This window comes from Xyrauchen texanus, chromosome 5 (genome assembly GCF_025860055.1).
Source record: "Xyrauchen texanus isolate HMW12.3.18 chromosome 5, RBS_HiC_50CHRs, whole genome shotgun sequence".
In the NCBI taxonomy this organism is placed as follows: domain Eukaryota; kingdom Metazoa; phylum Chordata; class Actinopteri; order Cypriniformes; family Catostomidae; genus Xyrauchen; species Xyrauchen texanus.
Genome location: NC_068280.1, coordinates 42,665,273 through 42,686,872, shown reverse-complemented (window position 1 = coordinate 42,686,872; position 21,600 = coordinate 42,665,273). Strand labels below are relative to the sequence as shown.

Below are 21,600 nucleotides of genomic sequence, written 5' to 3'. Positions count from 1 at the left end.
AGACTCCCAGGGGTCTATGGACGAACATGTATAGATGTATTAATGCTCATCCATTAATAATAGATGACCATTTTATATCATGCAGTGAGGGTGGTGTACTAACTGCCTGTAGTGAGCTTCATATAATGAATTAGATGAGCTTAAATGTGGATGGCCTTAATGAAGAACAGTGATGTATTCACAGGGCCTTGGGTTTTCTGATGCCCTTGAACATATTACAGCCTGCTTCAATCTTACACAAGGACACTCACATTTAGATACAGTCTGTCTAGACTGCACAAGTGCAACTGAATGATATTCCAATTAATTGGTTAAGACTTTATCCATAAATCAATCCAGAACTATTTAAAACTACAGTCCTTTCAACCGCATGGGCATTGTTGCTCTAAAACGCTGCAAAAATTGAAAATGTTGTTAGGCCAACCTTAACGTTGGTCAACCAATGAAAGAATGGGAGTGTTCATTGTTTACATTTGGTGAAACCAGTGATGCAGAAATTGCACACTTCACCTTTAAGAAGACACTAGACACCCAAAAGCTAACACCTTGCATTTAATGTCTTGGAAAGACTTGGAATTAATAACTGACAAGCTTATTAAACATTTCTGTAAATTAAATCTTACTGCTCAGTGAGAAAAGAGGTGGAATTTGTGTGAACCTTTGATCTATTTAAAACTCATAATTGTTGAAGGTAAAGCTCTTAAGCCAATAAATGTGCCAGAGATAACCCCACTACTTACATTAGAGTGATTCTGTAATCTCATTACTCAGCATTAATTACATGTCCACATCAAAGTACTGTTGGTTTAAAAAGGTCATTAAAGCACCACAAGGCAAGATTTAAAGACTCTAAAGGGTTCTAGAATTGACATAATATATCAAAAGCGATCCATAAAAGAGCATTGCATTGTTCTCATTTAGTGCTTCTTTGAAATAGACAAAAGGTGTTCTATTTAACAAGCGTCTTGGACAGAATTGGGCATACTCTTATCTTCACACATCTGCTGCGATTAGTATAATCTAAGTCCTTTTAAAACGTTCTTAATGTTTAAAGTTCAAATAACATCAAATACAGTTCGGTTTTATTTTACAATTGTTACGGTTGGTGACATTTATTTTGAAATTCTTGACTCGCTTGTTTAGGAAGGGAGTGGCTATGAAAATTGAATCACAATACAGTTAAATTATGATTAATTGAATATGCATATTATATGTTAAAGTTATCGAGCAACTATATGCACATATTTTCCCCCACATTACCTTTACTATATGAATGTTTTCAACAACAAACCAGCCATTTGAGTTTGAGTCTCATAATATATTTTAGAAATTAAAGTTGCTGCTAATAATAATGCTGGTGATATTAATAATACTAATTCAATGGTTAAATTGTGTTTAACTGAATATTCATGTTTTTTTGTTAAAGGTGCACTCAGTAATTCTTTGATGTCGATGTGACTTACGTTGGCTTACACTGACACCTAGTGGCCTGGATGCTGCAATATTCAAACACTTTAGTTTTCAGTTACATTTGCACACTAAACCAGGATTAATTTAATCAATTAATAACAGAGCGGTTACTGAGATTAAGCGAGTATTATTTGACTGGTCATGTGATTCTAACATGGCTGTACCTATGAGGGGACCCTCTCCATGTAGAATGAAAGAGCTTTTATAAGGTTACTGGTATGACTGAAGTCTTCATCTCACATGAGCAGTCATGATTTTATACAAATGCTTCAAAATTACCATTAATTTATTTAGAAGTAAAACTTTTTAAATGAGGAAAAAGATTACTGAGTGCAACTTTATAGTTAGTCCAAAGTGCTTCATGTGTAAAACAAATAAAATGAAATGAAAACCGCAATAACAAGTTATTTTTATGAAAACACGAACATTTTTTTTTTTTTTTTTTTTACATGTGAAGCACTTTGAACCAGTTTATATATGAAAGGTGCTTTACAAACACATTATTATTATTATTGCTATTATTATAATTTTTTATGTTATCAGAATTATTATTATTATGTTGAAACCCATGGTGATTACAGAGGTAATGTGTGAAAAAATATGTTTAGAGATGAATAAAGCACTACTATCACATTGCAACATCTGAACTGTCATTTTAACATAAAATATGAATACTCACTTAATCGTAATTTAACCATGTATTTACTATTATTAATATCAGCAGCATTATTATTAGCAGGAAAATGCTGAAAACTGAGAATTAGACTTTTATAAAATCTTATCACACAATTTAGAAAAACCGAAGAAAAATATTTTTATATTAACATAACATTAATATATACGCTTAAATAATATAAATATAATAATATTATATGTCTACACGATTTTACTCTATATCATATCATGTATGCACATATTTGTAACATATAGTAATCATATAATCTTTAGATAATAATAATCAGAAAGCTATTAGCATTATAAACTGATATAATATGTATCAGCCTCAAATGAAATGCTGACGCTTTTATTTATTTATTATTTTACCAATTTAGGTTTAATAAACGAACCTGTATTTTGAAAATTTATATTATGACATAATTAATTTAACCGGAAGTGACTCTCACATCTCCGTCTCCAATCTCTTGGAGCGGTTGTCCCGTTATTCGCTTCTTTTCTTTTTTTGTCAATAGTGAGAGTAATTGTTTTCTAGATCAGGAAAAATCATCGTTTCGGCACAATAGGCATTGGCGGTGCATGCCAAGCTAGCTATCGACATGTCGTATACATGATATAAATGGAGATAACAGCTTTCATGTCGGTGGGCGAAATTTGTCTCCATTATTAATAATAATCGGGAAGATTCTCACTGGTTTATCAAAACGCAAGTATGTCAGGAAAACATTTCAACGTCCACGAAGTGGGCTGTTGTATCAAATACTTCATATTCGGATTTAACATTATATTTTGGGTGAGTTGTGCATTTTTGAAATTATGTATGCGTTGTGTGTGAATTTATCACACAGCTGATCCTGACTGACTGATATGTCAGTATGGCTAGTATGGTTTGTTTGCTGAAATGAACTCATATCTTATATTTTCTGTAAATGTTTTGGGTTTGCATTGCAACCACGTCAGGTTGTCTTGACACATTGGCTTAAAACATATTGAGCTCACTAACTGAACAACAGTTTGGGGCGCATTAGCATGCTATCGAATGTGCCTAACACGCTCATGATGCCTCAAAGATGCTGTCAGTGTTCGAAATGCTGTACGAACTTTCGTTCCTATGATGTTTAAAAATGTTATGGAACGTTCAAACAGCTTTATGATTAACGGATATTTTGTTTAAATGTTGCAGACGCGCTTAAAATGTTCAATAAATGTTATCAAATGTTCCAAATCATACCCCAAAAATGTGTCAAATATTCCAAACGTGTGCTGTTGTTCCAAACGTGTTTAAGATGCTTTCTAATGTTCTAACTCTTGACTGATGCCTAAAAAATGTTGTAGAACGTTTCAGACTCTTACCAAACATCTTACCAAACGCACCTGTTATACCCAAAATGCTATGGACCGTTCAAACTTACTTATGATGACCAAAATGCAGTTTATACATTCAAACGTGCTTATAATGGCCAAAATATGCTGATCATTTCAAACATGCTTATGTTGATCAAAAATGTCAAAAGTTCCAAACGTGTCAATGATTCCCAAAAATGCAATAATTCCAAAGTGTTTATCGTGATGCTCAAAAAGTGCCGTTGAACATTCCAATTTACTTATGATGCCCAAAATGCTGTTCTAACATTCAAACGTGCTTATAATGGTCAAAATATGCTGATCAGACATTTCAAACTCACTTATGATGCCTCAAAGATGCTTTCAGCGTTCCAAATGCTTTTTGTGCAAAATTGTACAGCATGGAATGTTCAGACAGCTTTATGATGACCCAAATTTAGTTTGATCAAAAAATGCTAATGTTCCAAATGTGCTTGTGATGCTTAAATATGTTGTCAAACATTCCTAACATGCCCAAAAGTGCTTTTGAAATCACTAATGATGCCCAAAATGCAGTTGACCATTCAAACTTACTTGTGATGCTGAAATGCGGTTGCACGTTCCAAAGGCGCTTATTGTGGACAAATATGCTGATCAAACGTTTCCCATAGGCTTACGGTGCCTCAAAGATGCTTTCAGCGTTCCAAATGCTGTTCGAACGTTTGTGCGCCTATTATGGCCAAAATTCTACAGTATGGAATGTTCAGACAGCTTTATGTTTATCAAAATTTAGTTTGAATGTTACAAACCTGCTTATCATGATCCAAAAATGCCATCAAATGTTCCAAATGAACTTAAAAACATTTCAAACGTGCTTATGATGCCCAAAAGTGCTTTCGGACGCACTAATGATGGCCCAAAATGCCTTTGAACATTCAAAGTCCTTACGATGGCCAGATATACTGATCGAAAATTTCACACTAGCTCAAAAATGTTTTCAGCACTCCAAATGCTGTTTGAACATTTGTGCACCTTTGATGACCAAAATCAGTTTGAACGTTCTGAACATGATTATGATGATGAAAATTTTTTATCAAATGGGCTTATTATGCTTAAAAAGGTTATCAAATATTCCAAATGTGTCTCATGCTGTCGTTCCAAAGTGTTTGATGCCCAAACGTGCTTTCAAACACACTAATGATGCCCAAAAATGCTGTTGAATATTCAAACTTGCTTATGAGGCCCAAGCTGCTGTTGAATGTTTCACATGTGCTTATGATGTCCAAACATGCTGTCTAGACAACAACTAGGTTTTTATACACAAACCATGTGACAGATGACTTTTGCCTTGTCTATTTCAGAGGCTGGTCATAGTAATTCTTTAAAATGTAACCACAAATGAAATGTAGGTATTATTCAAAAGTGACAGATAGTGCTGATCTGATCTCTAACTGCCCTTCTCTCATTCACACACACACACCCCCCAACCATTTAGCTGCTCGGGGTAGCTTTCCTGTCTGTGGCTCTGTGGGCCTGGAGTGAGAAGGTGCGTAAAGCTTTCTTCTCACAATGCAGTAAATAAACTTATGAATTAATTTATGTGTCAGGTGAGATCCTGGTCTCATTAAATGAAATAGATTTGCATTCTTTCTCTCAGTTTTGTGCCTATTTGTCTTTTCATCAGGGAGTTCTGTCCAACATCTCCTCCATCACAGATCTGGGTGGGTTTGACCCAGTGTGGCTGTTTCTCGTGGTGGGTGGGGTGATGTTCGTGCTGGGCTTTGCTGGATGTATTGGGGCGTTGAGAGAAAACTCCTTCCTACTCAAGTTTGTAAGTTCTTTTTTGTCTTTAATAAAGGCTGCATGTACACTGCAAGGCTTAAGGCACAGATTTTTTGACCATATCTGAATTATTTTTGTCCTGACTGTTTACCTTTATGGAACACAAGACTCAAATCTTATATTTGTGTTTACTTTAATCTCCCGCCCAAACTCGAATTGCTGATCACTTTCACTTATGAGTGCCACGGTTCACCCTCAGGTTTTGAATGGCCTTGTGCTATTTCATATTTTCAAAACTAGGCAAAATTGCATGTGATTGCAATTAAATAGGCAAAAATGGTGAAAGCGACTTTTTACTGCTGCCATGGTAAGCACAGCTTTAATGATTTTAACATTGGTCAAATGAGAAGTGTGGCTAAAGCCCTATTTGGACGGGATTTGTTTTTCGGACATATTTCCGTAAAGTAATTAGTAGTGCAGACGTCTGTCATATTTACAGTCAATTCGCATGGGATACGCAATGTATTTAAAAATCACAGAGATTGCTGTGTCTACAGCATTTACACACTGCTGTCACGTGTAACTGACCTATTAGAAGATGTATACTTTGCTGATTATGTAGGAAATATTAAACATTAGCATATACTGTATCTGAAATTATTAGAAGAAATCAATTGGAATGTCTGGCTAAATATAACAGAACTTAACAAGCCTGTAATCTTGTATTACACTATTGAATTAAAAATATGGACAATCCCTTCACATTATGTAATTTTATGTTCCGAAACGCGGACTCAACACAATTTCCTGCACTCGCTCTGCTCAAACCATAATCAAAAACTGCTCGTTTCTCTTTTACACGTGTAAATATTTAATATTTAAAGGGCTCAAGTGCTGGAAAGTGCAGATTTACAGGCTCTTTATTAACATGTCAATTCGCAATGAATCGATATTACCAGGGGTTATTTTTACAGGGCGTTTTATTGTAGGTAAAACACGCTGCAATTTTAACTGGTACAGGAATGCAGAGAAGGGTATAGTGGCAGGCATAGCTCCAAAAAGGGGCGTGAGCTCCAAATCGGCATTAAAGATATAGGAAGCCCCTAACCTAACACTTTACCTAACCTTAACAGTGAGTGGATGTGACACCCCCTTTTGGAGTTGCCGCAACCCCCTTTTGGAGTAACCTCGCCCCTTTCTGGGGTAACTCCACCCTCTTTTAAAGATACCTTCTTGGGAATCCATGGTCCAGAAAAAGTCTGGGAAAATTACTGACATGACCGATTCGTTCGGGATTCAAATTACCGAGGAGCTCAGGTAATTATTACATTAAGCCACGTCCCATGTAAAGCTAATCCCGTACGAATAGGGCTTGAAGTCATGAGGGAGTGGGTACAAAATTTCCACCTCAACAAGAGAAGATTTGAGTTTTTGTGCGAACGCCTACAGGCACGTCTGCTTCATAAGGACACACTGTTTATAAAAGCCTAAGGGAATTGGATATATGTGTTCAGACGTAGGTCAGATGTCCAGATATCGGATATGTATCTGATTTAAAACCACATTTGAAAGTAACTCCGATCAGATGTGAAAAAATCCGATCACACGCAGATTTTTCTGCTTACGTATTTGCAACAATATCTGATCTGTGTCAGAGGTGACTAAAACAATCTGAATTTTTAGTGGTGGTTGTTTTAATGAGAAACGCAATTCTCAAAGTAATTCTGATACACAACTTCTTAAGACAGCGTTTTGCGTGATGATAGCTTGAAGAAGTTTCATCTCTTTATCGCTTTAGGTTTAGTCTTTTTATGCACTGTTGTTTCAGCAAAGCACTACATTAACAATACATTAAAAGACGATCACTGTCAGACATGAGATTCTCAGCTGTGAGTAATATTCATGTTTTTGTGAGGTACTGTGGCGATGTGTATCCGGAATATTGTCTTGTAGTTCTGTGCTTTTGAATGGACAGCAAGGATCGCACGAAGCACTCCGGTTACATTGAAGCACATAATTCTTTGTTCAGGATGGGCATAATGTAGTTTGCACATCCCTAAACCTAGCAATATAATGGTAGTATTATTTACATTTTCATAAGATTTGAATTATGCTTGCACATACAGGACCAGAAATGGCCTCTGTGAGTGAATTGTGCTTGAAGTTATTACCAGTGTTACATATATTGAGCGTTTCAATTATCCCTGCTCTCCCCTATTACGAAAGGCCTGTTGGGCCACAGAGACTTCTTAAAACATCTGGAAACACCAGATGAGCTGTGATGTCACTGTGGAATTATTCATTGTGGTCACAGCAGCACGTCAGTCAGTCACTGGACATGTATTAGGATTTTTGTGTGCCATTAGAAATAAACATTCTCAAACAATGTTCACTTTGTTTTGAGAGAGGAAATTATGACTTCTCTAAAGAATGTAAATTTGTCTGTAAAAGTGTCGAGAGGGGTGCTGGCAGGGTTAAGAATTCTTTCTTATAAAAACATCAGCTTGGTTTAATCCATTGTGGAAATAAAATACGTTAACTCATTGGAAAACTTTAGGGTAGATATTAACAAGCACGAGTTGTCTAAACAGATCTCTGCTATCCTTTTCAGTTTTCCGTCTTTCTTGGAATCATATTTTTCCTGGAGTTGACAGCAGGAGTCTTGGCATTTGTCTTTAAAGACTGGATCAAGGACCAGCTCAAGTTCTTCATCAACAACAATATTAGAGCCTACAGAGATGACATTGACTTGCAGAATCTCATTGACTTTACGCAAGATTATGTAAGAATACACACACTCGCACATATCAGACCACAACCTGCTCTCCAAAACCACTCTCAAAGGGATAGTTCACCCAAAAACCCATCCAGACTCAAGTTTTTTCCTTTAATGGAACACAGAAGGTGGAAGAATGTAAATGCTGCTCTTTCCCATGCAATGTAAGCATATAGTGACCTTGTTTGAATATCCGTGGGTGTAAATGAGATTTGAGAGATTTTCAACTTCAATTTCAACTTCAGCCTGTTCTTCACAAAACGCTTCAAAATGCTTAATATACTGTGTACAAGTCATAGTTACTACTTTTATACTTTCATTGTATCTGAAAGAAGAGCATCAACAACATTCGTCCAATCTGGAATGACAAGAAGAGATGTAAATTATTACAGAATTAAAATTTTTGGGTGAACTATTCCTTTCATATCTATATTCCCAGCCTGAAATTTGCTTGAATATGCATTGATTTGAAACTTTTGGTTGGTTCAGTGTGTGTGCGGATACGTAATTCGAATACATAAACTGCATGTTTCTGCAGTGGGAGTGTTGTGGAGCATTTGGGCCTGAAGACTGGAATCTGAATATCTACTTTAACTGTACCGACACAAATCTGAGCAGAGAGAAATGTGGTGTTCCCTTTTCCTGTTGCACCAAGGACCCTGCTGTGAGTAAACACACCATATACATGCATGCCACCACAGACACACATCTCCCAGCCACCTTATCATCTTGAAAGTGTTATTGTCTTCTTCTGGAAGAATTGAGAACATAAACAGGAAGTGATGTAGATCCACAACAGACAGAACACACCCAAATACATTTCAGTATCAGTGGTTCTCAAAGGGTTTTGCTTCAGAACATAGATTTTACTTTGGACATCAAGTCCAATATTATTGTTTATTGTACAAAAGTAAAGAAAAAATACTTTTATTAGTTAGTAAAACTCAAACTTATGGTTTCAAAGTTTTGTGTCTAATTTGCTCTTGAATTGTTATGGTTTCATGCTCTCGGCAGTTAATAATTCAAAGCAAAAACATATTGACTTGGTTGTATTTTCTTTTACCTTTTATTCTTGAACCTGTCCACGTTGGCATATGCCTAATTTGTCTAGCTTCTACTAAGTGAATGTGTGCCAAAATACGGAAGAGTTTGATTAAAGGCACCGCTTTTGACGTCAATAACAAAAGATATGGGATTTCTCTTATTTTCTAACCTCCTGACCCCAAGCAGATCATTTTCCATTCCAATTTTGTTATTATTATTTTTATTTTTTAGAGCAAATAGTTTTCCTAAAAATTGATGTTCAGAGGGACTAAGTTGTGAAATTTGAACTAATACCAAGCTATTGAAAGTCTGATTTTTTTAAATTGTTTATTATGTTTCCAAGAGTGTTGTTATTACAATAATTATATATGTTTTTGATACGTTACGGTCATTAAATCAGAAATGTGCAAAAATAAATATGATAGTAATGGTCAGCATCATCCAATCATTTATAAATTCTGAATCTAAGTACTGAATACCATTGTCCTATGTCTGCCAAACATGTTGAGTTGTCAAAAACATCATCTGCAGCCTGAAACTTCTTTTGACCAGATGTTAGGAGGGCATGCACTTGGCTGCATAGGAAAGCTATTGGATGATCCCTTGCTCTCTAATTAGCGAATTACTTAATCTCCAGTGTGCTGTCTGTCTGCACTGGTCTCAGAACAGTTTGAAATGCACCTTATTTTCATCCTAACGCCACACACAACTTCTGAAAGCAACATTTTCCAGCTTTTGGATGCATCCATTGATTCTCAATGTGATAATGCACAGTGAATAAAGGATATTTTAAGGAAAATTAGTCTAGAGTCCACGTACATGGTCATTGTGCCAAATTTATGACATTTTTCAAATGGTATTTTGGATGACACTAGAGACTCTACTCTTTTAAGTCAAACAGGTTTTAATGTAAAAACTTAATGAGCTTTCGTACCGGATGCAGTTTTGTTGGCATTTCTCCCAAAGACAAACTCAGCTGAGGTTGGTCACCATGTTGTTTTGTCACATGACTCCGTGCGTCAAAATTTTAACCCTTTAATGACAGCCTAGAGAGCAGTCAGTTGAAATTAAATGAAATTATGTATATCCTATAGCAAAGCCAAAACCCAATGTCCATGCATGTGGACGGGGGGGGGGTCTCAGGAGGTTAAAGGTTGATAAGCCTATTTATTTTGCTACACTATATACGACTGTATGGTTTGTGGAATTGTTATCATTTGAATTTAGAGTAGCATTAGGTTTCCCTATTGTCTGTGAACATATCAGAAAAGACTTGCAATTCATTTTTGGGTTGTGAGTCATGTGACACACCAGTTGAGAACCATTGCTCTTTACCTTCTCCCCTCCCCCAAAAGAGTAAAATCTACATTTTAAAACAGAATGTTTAGTTACATTTTCCAAATAACTAAATTCCTGTTTTCTCCCTGTTTCTTTTCACAAAGGAGGACGTAATAAACACACAGTGTGGATATGACATTCGAGCGAAAAGTGTAAGTACATATAAAAACACATAAGGTGCAACTAGAGTGTATACCTGGCGTAGTGCACATGGGAATATGCTTAAAGGGATATTTCACCCAAAAATGAAAATTCTGTCAGCATTGTCATATGTTGATCCAAAGATGTATGAAATTCTTTTTTCAGTGGAATACAAAAAATGAAGTTAGGCTGAATGCTAACTGCAGTCTCCATTCACTTTCATTGTATGGAGGTAAAAAAAAAAAAGATGCAATAAAAGTAAATGGTGACTGAGGCTCACATTCTGTTTAACATCTTCTTTTGTGTTACACTGAAGAAATACATTTGTCAGTGTTTGAATCCACATAAGGGTGAGTAAATGTTGACAATTTTAATTTTTGGGTGAACTATCCTTTTAAAGGGGGACATTTAAGATTATTCACACTAGAGTATGTGTAAATTGGAGATTGGAAGGGCTTTCATGTGTTCTTTTTTTTTTTACCTTTTCAAGTGTCTCTAGTTTACATTACTCACTACTGAAATATGCTCTTCTCAGCCTGTGGAAAAACTGTATATATGTCCCCCATTTTACTTTTGAAAGTTTCTGTTAGCAGTAAACATGATCAATTTGAATGTGTTTTTATGTTTAAAGGACACTGAACAGAAGTTGTTTATACACACAAAAGGATGTGTACCACAGTTTGAGAAATGGCTACAAGAGAATCTAACAGTAGTTGCTGGAATCTTCATAGGAATTGCACTTCTGCAGGTGAATAAACAACATCACTGAAGCACACACCAATGCATTTATATGTGTGTATCAGTCTATGGGTAGTGTTTGCCCCACTAAACAAATATCAGTAAAACAGCAGTAATTTATAGGGAATTTACAACTGAAAGGAATTTTGAAAAGTTAGTCAACATGAAAATACCTTCAAAAGACCATAAAGCCTCAACACTTTATTGATTTACAAATTCTACACTGAATTTTATATCTCTACAATATTTTTTTATTTCAATACACAAATTCTAAAACCCCAAATTCATTATTTTAATGTTAAATTGTTTATATGTTTGACATTGGAAAAAAATGAAATATGTGGTTAGAATATTAATCTTTTCAGTCCCTGCATTTTCACAAAAATGAATTGTTTATTTTAAAAATTAAAATTCTGTAATCATCTCGTTCCAAAACTTTAACATTCTTGTCTTTTTACCAATTCTTAAAGGGATAGTTCACCCAAAAATTAAATTCTCTCATCCCAGATGTGTATGACTTTTTCTTCTCCTGAACAATTGAACATTTTTAGAAGAATATTTCAGCTCTGTAGGTCCATGCAAGTGCATGGGTACCAAATTTGTGAAGCTCCAAAAGCACACAAAGGCAGCATTAAAGTAATCCTTACGACTCCAGTGTTTAAATCTATATCTTCAGATGTGATATGAAAGGTCTGGGTGAGAAACAGATCAATATTTAAGTCCTTTTTACTATCAATCTCCTCTTTCACTTTCACATTCACGTTCTTCTTTTGGCGATTCTCATTCTTCATGCATATTGCCACCTACTAGGTAGGAAGATTGTAAAAAAGGACTTTTATCTGTTTCTCACCCACACCACTTCTCACATCACTTCTACCACTTCTGAACCACATCTCATATCACTTCTGAACCACTTCTCACACCACTTCTATCACTTCTGAACCACTTCTCACATCACTTCTACCACTTCTGAACCACTTCTCACATCACTTCTACCACTTCTGAACCACTTCTATCACTTCTGATGATATAGATGCAGAGATATAGATATATAATAGTCTCATGAATTACTTTTATGCTGTCTTTTATATGCTTTTTGGAGCTTCACAATTTTGGAACCCATGCATTTGCATTGTAGGGACCTACAGAGCTGAAATTTTCTTCTAATAACCTTTGTTTGTGTTCTGCAGAAGAAAGAAAGTCATACACACCTGAGATGGCATTAGGGTGAGTAAATGATGAGAGAATTTTCATTTTTGGGTGAACTTTTCCTTTGAATACTTTTGGAAGACTAAATTAAATTTATGTCCAGGAAGTCATCCATTAGTATTAAAGATTGTGCCATTTTATACATGATAATGTGTTACTCAATGTGTCTTTGTAGCCCTCTGTGTCAAATACATTAACTTTTCTTTTGGTTCTAGATATTTGGGATCTGTCTAGCTCAGAATCTCCTGAGTGACATTGAGGCGGTCAGAGAGAGCTGGTAAGAAACATTCATACAGCAAGAGCATTGTACTGCGTCACCACACACCCTAATGTTAGGATGAGTTTTAAAGACATTACAATGAAACTGACTGATGCAGTGTGAGAGAGCTGTGAGCTCTTCTTTACAGTTTTTTTGTATTGATTTTACTACGAATATCAAGGTTAAAATATGTTTACTGTAGTGAAACTATGGTAAATGTAGTAAGAGGGAATGCAAAATTGTTGCAAGGGCACGCAAAACTATTTCAGAAAAAAATCCCGCCCTGTCCTCTAAGGGTCTCCTCCGTATTAATGCATTACGTATTAATAACTATAAATAGACAATATTTTTACAGCAATTTTTATATGAATTAATATACTATTATTCATGTTAGTTAATAATGCATTAGCTAATGTTAACGTATACAACTTTAATGTTACAAATGTGTCAGTATATGTAGAAATTAACATCAAGATTAATAAATGCCGTAAAAGTATTGTTTATTGTTAGTGTTAGTTAACATTAGTTATGTTTATGTTACTAAAATCACTTATTGTGTTTACATTTCTAATTCAAAATTCAAATGAATTGAAATTAGAATAAATTTTGTTACTGTAAAATATTTATGCTGTCTGTCTGCCATCGTCAATCAGATGGCCAGAGTTTCAGTTCATAGTATAGGGACAAGGAGAGTCCACTGGGAAAAGACTATCAGTTTAATTGTTGAGATGTGTCATCTTGCTAACCTTTGTATCTTTTTTTCATCCTCCAGTTTGTTCACCTGAAACGCTTGAGCCGTTCCGCAGACAGAGCTTTCATCTTTCTGTCTCTCAGCAACAGAATTGGCACATTGTCATTACAATAACTTAGCAGCCAGTGAGGGAGTCCATTCACATACTTTCTTTATTGCAATGTGCAGTGACATCCTATTGATTCCATGATAATGGTGTCCAACGTTAGATTTGTATTATATTGAATTCACCTCTAATCCTCTGATCCAATCATCAGACACAAATTAATTTAAATAGTATTAACATGCTGACCCAACATGCAATTTCTAAAGAGTACCCACCCATAATGTTACAATAAACAAATAAGGGTGCATTCTTTCATTGCATCTGCACTATTTTTAAATTGTTTGTCTATGTAAAAGTACACTTTAAATGTTGCATTTTTAAGACGCGGTGTCAAGTTACAAATATTTAAACTTCTAAAAAGCATGTCTGGAGATCCATGTAATCAGTTTATTTTCATTGCACATGATGTGTGTATGCCCCATAACACATTTCTGCCTTATTGCAGTTGATGCAGAAGATGCAATAGTGTTAAAGGTGCTGTCAGTCATGTGTTTCCATGTTTGTAGGCAAATACAAACACACTCACTCAGAATTTAAAGTCTTCGTATACCCAAACAGAATCTGCAAATTATTATTTTTATTTTTCAAATTCTTTGCACTGATTTTGTCGGCAAATCAGTAGAATTATTTTAAATTCTATAATATGTGTTAAAAATTTTCAGATGACTTATATTGGTAGTTGAAAGTATTGTTAAATGATCCATAGTATTTAATAAACAAACACGCAATGGTCAGGATTGTTCTAATTTTGTGAACGACGAGCGTTCATATTCTGCAGAGCTTTTAGTAGAATTTTGTGGGTGCTGATTCAGTGCAGGTGTAGTTTTTAGTGAGACACACTAGATTGTGCAAAGTGAACAGTTACTGTACGTCTCCTGACCACTATATGAGTGTTTAGCTCTCATGTACATAATTCATTGAGACTATTTGTTTATTTTGTTCACATTGTCACATTGTGTATATTACCTGTTAAATGGATTTTATAAAAACAGTTGCTTTTGAATCTAAGGGAAAATGCATTGCATGCGTATTGGAATAACACTAAATTTTCCCAGTGTGAAAATATATTTGTGAGTGGCTATGTTTTTCTGTACTGGGTTTTGAAATTGTAGACACTGTATAAGTAATGGTGTCACTAGAATGTTTTAAAAAAGATTAGCACTTAGGTTTGATGGCTTTGATTTAAACTGGTGAGGTAAACCCAGAACAAAACCCACTAATGTGAGTATATGGGTGAATTTTTCAAAGTCTATCAAGAACATGACACATTTCACTTAAAAATCAAAAGACAAAATAACCCTAAAAAAATAAAGCCTATTATGGTGCCATTAACACTTTTTGCATTGTGACATAATTTCCATGACATTACTGTAAGATCATTACATTACAGTAATTCTAAAGACAGTTTGTGATGATGGGGATAAAGACGAGCCAGAGGCGCCAGTTCGAGAGAGATACGCACGCATTCGTGCTGAATGTGTGTTCATTTATGTTTTATGCTATTCATTTATATCATTAAACATTTTCGTTTCAGTTCAGCCGGTTCTTGCCTCATCCTTGCCCGTCCTTATACACTGTTACACAATTATATATTATTAGTTAGTAAGTATTTACTTGTACATCATGGTAGTATTGATTGTACTGTGTCCTTAATTTAAACTGACTAATTAAAAAATAATAATTGTGTCTACACAGGATGAGTTGCATTACACTATTGAGAATCTACCATTGGGAATAATGAGAATTACAAACTAACTCAGAAGTAAAACACCTTGATGCATTACCTTAATGAGAATTAAAGGACTATTCTGGGTTTAATATAAGTTAAGCTCAATCGACAGCATTTCTGGTGTAATATTGATTGAACACAAAAAAAATTTTTTTGGAGGGTTTAAAGGCCGTAATGTGAAGCTTATAATTTTATAAAAGCACATTCATTAATTCTTCTATTAAAACTCATGTATTATTTGAACTGTATACACATATATACAAAGCTGCAGGTCTACATCAACACCATTCTTTGTAATCTAGCCTGAATTTCAGCCCATTTGTCTGCAGGTCCTGTTCTTGATTAAATGGTCTGTAACTGATATTTAAAAATGTGCATATTTTCTCACAATAAATAAATAAATACTCATGTTCTAGTAATAACAAGATATGCTGTACAAATGGCATTTAGTGATTGTTATATTCTGGCTAGTATGATGTAATTATCTTGTTATTACCAGAAATGAGTTGATGTGATGTTTACAGCCATATAATAATAAGGTTTTACAACACAATATCTCTTAATAGCAACATAATTGAAGGAAAAAATGTATATGTACTGCATGTGGCGGCAATGCACCACTGTAAGAGAATTGTGTTATTGTGAATTTGTGTTTGATTTTGAGCTGGGTCTGCATGTTGATACTTGGCTGATGTCATAGTGTGAACCCCTTTTTGCCGTCGTTCTGTTTCCAGAGACTTTTATGTTGAAAATATATCGGACTCTTAGTTTGAAATTTTGGTATTTTCCTTGTCAAGTCTATGTTCCTGATTTTCTCCTTTATTTTTATTGCATTAAACATTATATTTATATATATAATGTTTAATGCAATAAAAAATAAAGGAGAAAATCAGGAACATAGACTTGACAAGGAAAATACCAAAACTTCAAACTAAGAGTCCGATATATGTATATATATAATTACACACACACATTGAATAACAACAGTGGGGACATATTGCTAACAAAGGGACAAATACATAAAATATCACATCTAAAGATTACGTTTTCAATGTGACATCCTTAAGGATGTTATATGTATTTAAAGCCTTTGGGTTCAGAGGTTTAGACATATTATTAAGAGAGGCAAAAAGGGATTTTACATCAGCAGAAAAAATACTAAAATTAGGTTTCTGTTGTATTTCTCTGGCTTACTGAAGATTAAATTTACCTAGAAGACAAAGTAACAATAAAGGACAATCAAATTTAGCTTAAAAAGATTTAGAGAAAGTACACTGATAAAACAAATGTAAAACTTATTCTTCTTCCATTTTACAAAAGGAACACAAGGGGGGATACATTCTCAAAAAACCTGTTTAAATTCTGATTGCAAGGGTAAAATTTGTGAGTGTAGGAATATGATTAGAAGATTTCCTCCCTGATTGTTTTCAGCTGTCCCTAGTTTACCCATTAGTCTTTGTGTGTGTGTGTGTGTGTGTGTGTGTGTGTGTGTGTGTGTGTGTGTGTGTGTGTGTGTGTGTGTAAGTGTCAGTTGTTCCTTATCAGTTCTTGTCTTTTCTATGCTGTAGTGTTCAACGCAATGTTTCTGTGTCATTTTTAAGTATTCATTTTTGCATTTTCTTATTTAACCAATTTAATAAACAATGTACATAATTTTCTGAGATGGTGGTATCGGAAATAATAAAATAGTAAATTTTTTTGTATGTGTGTCAATGCCTGTGACTCTTTTCTATTTCCTTATTTATGTACTTTTCACTATTAACAAACATAATGTGATGACATTTCATCAATTGTTTCTAATATAAAAGCATCGCCATCCTATAATGGGAAATTTAGATTTTTTTGTGGTAGTCAACATTATCCCACAAATGCTGTTGATTGAGTTTAACTTGTATTGAACTAGGAATTTTCCTTTTAACAACAAATATATAATCTAATGAAATGGTAGCCTATATAATGTCTACATACCATATAAAATTTTATTTATTGTCTCTAAATAGGCATTTACCTATTAAATATATCTAACACAATGTTAAATGTTTTTAAAGATGTCCAATTTAAAATATTACTTTTTAAAGCTAAAATATTTCCCAAAATTGTTACTGGGCAAAAAAACAACAACAAATATTTTTTTTTTTGCCTTTGGATACTATTCAGCCAATAAAGTTATGTTAGCATAACAATGAGTTATACAATTTTTTCAGATTACAAACTGTTGCTAAACGTTGTCTCAGCAGCATGGAGAACACATTTTCATTCATCCTGAGGTTTTAAATGTGGACACTAGATGGCGCTAGAGGTTATGCGAGATGTTCAAACAAAGTGGCCTTCAATGATATGTCGATTGAGATTGTGAATATTAATTCAGATAAGACTGAACAAAATATCTACATAACTTGTTTCTTGCTTTATAAAAACTCTCATGATTCAGTTATGAGATAGTAAGTGATTTCTGTAACACACGTGACATATGATTACAGCTTTACCTTTGTCTGAGGCTTCATGTCCCATGGTAAAATAGACTGCATGAATTGCAAGCTAAAAATCTTTGTCTGCGCATAACCACTTCAACTATGTTTATCTCAAGAGATAAAATTGTATTGAAATCCACCAACCAATTGTATAGTGTAAATGTGAAACATTAAACATTGAAACATGATTATACTATCACACAGACACACACATAGCTATCTTAACTACATTTCATGGGTGTGTCCACCTTGAGACCTGTTGGGAATGAAACCGTGATGTCTAAATCACTTTAAGTGCACTTGTTTATAAAACCCCCTTCTTCCTTTTGGAAGCAGTATGGGTAATCTGAGCAGATTAGGATCAGATGTGTCTTCTAAATCTCACCACAATTAAAATAGGATTAGATCTCATCTCCTTGACACAGTATCACAGTAACTGCTCTCTCTCTCTCCTATGGACCCAAAGGCACAGCATCAGGGGTCACTATGTTTTGATCTCTCAAAATCATCAGCATCAGGAGTCACTGTCCAAGCAATAATATGACATAAATAATGCTGTCATATTAAACACTGTACATATGCACAAGCTGCACAGGCATAGCCTTTAAGTGTGGGTTTGTAATTAAAGTTATACCACATAGATTATGTTTTAGGTTTAGGGTTAGTAATTTACCTAACACTGATGGCTAAGAATGATAATACATGTAATTTTACTCTAAAAAGCAAAAAAAAATTAAAATAATAATAATAATATTAATGGTGGAAATTAATATTTTATTAGTAAATTGATGCATATACTTTTAGAGAACATGTTTTTACACTTAAAAAGTATGATTTGAACAGCAAATTGCTCATGCAAAGTCTTCTAGAAATGCCCCTTTCTACATTAATTTTTAATTAATGTAGAAAGGGGCATTTCTAGAAGACTGGAAAGGAATTGTCTTCTGTTGTACCCCCTTTAAATATGGTGTTTAAACCAGTACATTAAAAGCAACAAGCAAATATTTGTTGTTTGAGTTTGTATACTGTATTTTGTGCTTTCTGTTTGTATCTTTACACATATTGTATTTAACATAACATTTAGTTCTCAGTTGGATGACAGTTAGTCATTATCCTAATTTAATGAACAAGTGGTATTCCAAAAGTGCTGATATTTAGAATAATAGCACTGTTTGCATCACACTGATTGTCTCTATTTAATTTGCTGGCTACTTTTAGATCTATTTTCATTGACAAAATTGTGTAAATGACACAATTCTGTCTGAAATGTAAGTTATTTCATATTTATATAGTAGATCTGTTGTATAACAGCAATATTACATAAACAACAATGCAGTTGTACTGAATATCAGAATTGCTGTGACATGTGGCACTCGGTTTTCAGGGGTCTTCCTTAGGAGCCTCGCGTACCTCTGAACTTGAAAAAAGGCCAATGAGAAATTGGCAGACAGAATTTGCATGTCTTACCCCTGGACATACGGGCATGTGTCTGTCAGTCCGATTTTTTTTCCAGTGCCAAGCGGTTGTGCAGCAGCAAGCTGAGTCTCACTACAGTTCCACTCAACTCTGTTGGCAGATCACTGCTGCTGGATCTACAGTGCATTTCTGCATTTCTGTTCTCTCTCTCTGCACACTGTGCAGTTCACACCCCTGGGCGCTTCAACAGCGCTTCTGTCTAAAAGAGTGTTCTCCCTCCTAAGAGTTGTATTTCTCTAAAAGTGTTTATTTTCAATCACAAAAGAGCAATACACACCAGGCGTTGAACGTCCTTTTCAGGACGCGTCTTTTTAAAGATGTCCTTCCACCTCTGTGTAGTTCCTGTATGCGGTGGATTTTTCTCCACTTCTGATGGTCATAAGAGCTTTTTGTTTTATGAATGGTTTATGTTCTCAATGCGAGAACATAGCCATGGCAACGCTGCAGTCGCGGCTTTCTTTTCTCAGGAGAGAAAGCCACTTCAGCCGCCCCCCGCATCTCCTTCCAAAGGGATTGGGATTGGCGTGGCTGGCGATGAAGGCATGCCCCCCCCCCCCCGAGGGCATCCCTCTGCGTCCAAGCAACAGGGAGCTCCGCCTCAACCCGGGCCCAGCTCTCAGCACCCAAGCCTCGGGACGCACTTTTGCCTCCCGATGCATTATTACCTGCTTCCCCCGCTGCAAAGCCCCACCTGGTACGTCGAAAATGATTGTCCCCTTAGTGCCCCTCGCACGGAGCTTGGATGCATGGCTTTCGCTGTCCAACCCGTCGCGCTGGTTGACCAGGACCACCTGACTCAGCTACGCAATTCAATTCGCCAGGCTCCTGCCTCATTTTAGCGGTATTCGCTCCACTTCTATGCGCACCGAAAAAGCCAGCACCTTACGGGCAGAGATTACAACTCTGCTACTCAAGGACGCGATAGAGCCTGTCCCTCCAGCCGAGACAAAGAAGGGTCTCTACAGCCTTTACTTCATCGTACCCAAAAAAGGCGGTGGGTTGAGGCCAATCTTGGACTTGCGAGTTCTCAACCGGACTTTACACAAACTTCCGTCCAAAGTGCTCACACAGAAACAGATCTTAACCTGTGTTCAGCATCAGATTGGTTGGTTACTTGCACATCTCCATTCTGCCTCGACGTCGACCCTCCCTACAGCTCGCGTTCGACGGCCAGACATCTCAGTATAAGGTCCTCCCCTTCGGCCTGTCCCTGTCCCCTCAGGTCTTTACCAAGGTCCAAGAGGCAGCCCTTGCCCCGCTAAGGGAAGTGGGCATCCGCATACTCAATTACCTCGATGACTGGCTCATTCTAGCTCATTCTCGAGAGTTACTATGTGCTCACAGGGATCAGGTGCTCAGGCACCTCAGCCGTCTAGGGCTTCAGGTCAATGGGAAAAGAGCAAGCTCGCCCCGGTTCAGAGCACCCGTTTTCTCGGCGTGGAGTTAGACTCAGTCTCAATGACAGCACGCCTCACGAACAAGCGTGCGCATTCAGTGCTCAGGTGATCGCTCTCTCCGAGCCCGGCACAGCAGTTCCTCTAAAACAATTCCAGAGGCTTCTGGGGCATATGACATCCTCATCCGTGGTCGCGCCGCTCAGGTTGATGCATGTGAGATCGCTTCAGCACTGGCTTCAGACTCGAGTCCTGAGATGGGCATGGCGCCCGGCACATACCGTGTGTTAATCAACCATTTCTGACTTTCAACCCTTGGACAGACCTCTGTTTTCTGCAGGCCGGATTCCCCCTACAGCAGATGTCCAGATGTTTCGTGGTCATTGTGCCCTCTCAACTGGGTTGGGGCACTATGTGCAATGGGCACACTGCCGCTGGCTCCTGGATAGGGCACCGGCTGCGTTGGCACATCAACTGCCTGGAGTTGCTGGCTGTAATCCTAACCCTGCGGAGGTTTCTCCCGCCGATTCGGGACAAGGACGTCTTGATCGCGACAGTAGTGTACATAAATCGCCAAGGTGGTGTGCGATCTTGTCATATGTCACAACTTGCCCGCCATCTCCTCCTTTGGAGTATAAAAGAGTCTAAAAGATTTCATATCCCGGGCAACCGCAACATGACAGCGGAGATGATGTTACGACAGGTTTCGCCCAGCGGAGAGTAGAGGCTCCACCCCCAGGTGGTCCAGCTGATTTGGGGCCAATTCGGCATGGCAAAGGTAGATCTCTTTGCCTCCCAGTACAACACTCACTGCCCACTCTGGTACTCCCTGACAGAAGCCCCTCTCGGGACAGACACGTTGGCACACAGCTGGCCCCGGGGGCTGCATAAGTACACATTCCCCCCAGTGAACCTTCT

General features: G+C 36.5%; 1 protein-coding gene across 1 annotated transcript; it reads left to right on the top strand.

The window, feature by feature from the left end:
- Positions 1–2,593: 2,593 nt before the first annotated feature.
- LOC127644308 (tetraspanin-5-like) lies at positions 2,594–16,005 on the top strand. Its single transcript, XM_052127432.1, has 9 exons — positions 2,594–2,938; positions 4,964–5,014; positions 5,153–5,299; positions 7,862–8,032; positions 8,565–8,690; positions 10,513–10,560; positions 11,181–11,297; positions 12,712–12,773; positions 13,528–16,005. The coding sequence occupies exons 1-9, from the start codon at positions 2,858–2,860 to the stop codon at positions 13,538–13,540; spliced, it is 816 nt and encodes a 271-aa protein (XP_051983392.1). The 5' UTR covers positions 2,594–2,857; the 3' UTR covers positions 13,541–16,005.
- Positions 16,006–21,600: the final 5,595 nt, after the last annotated feature.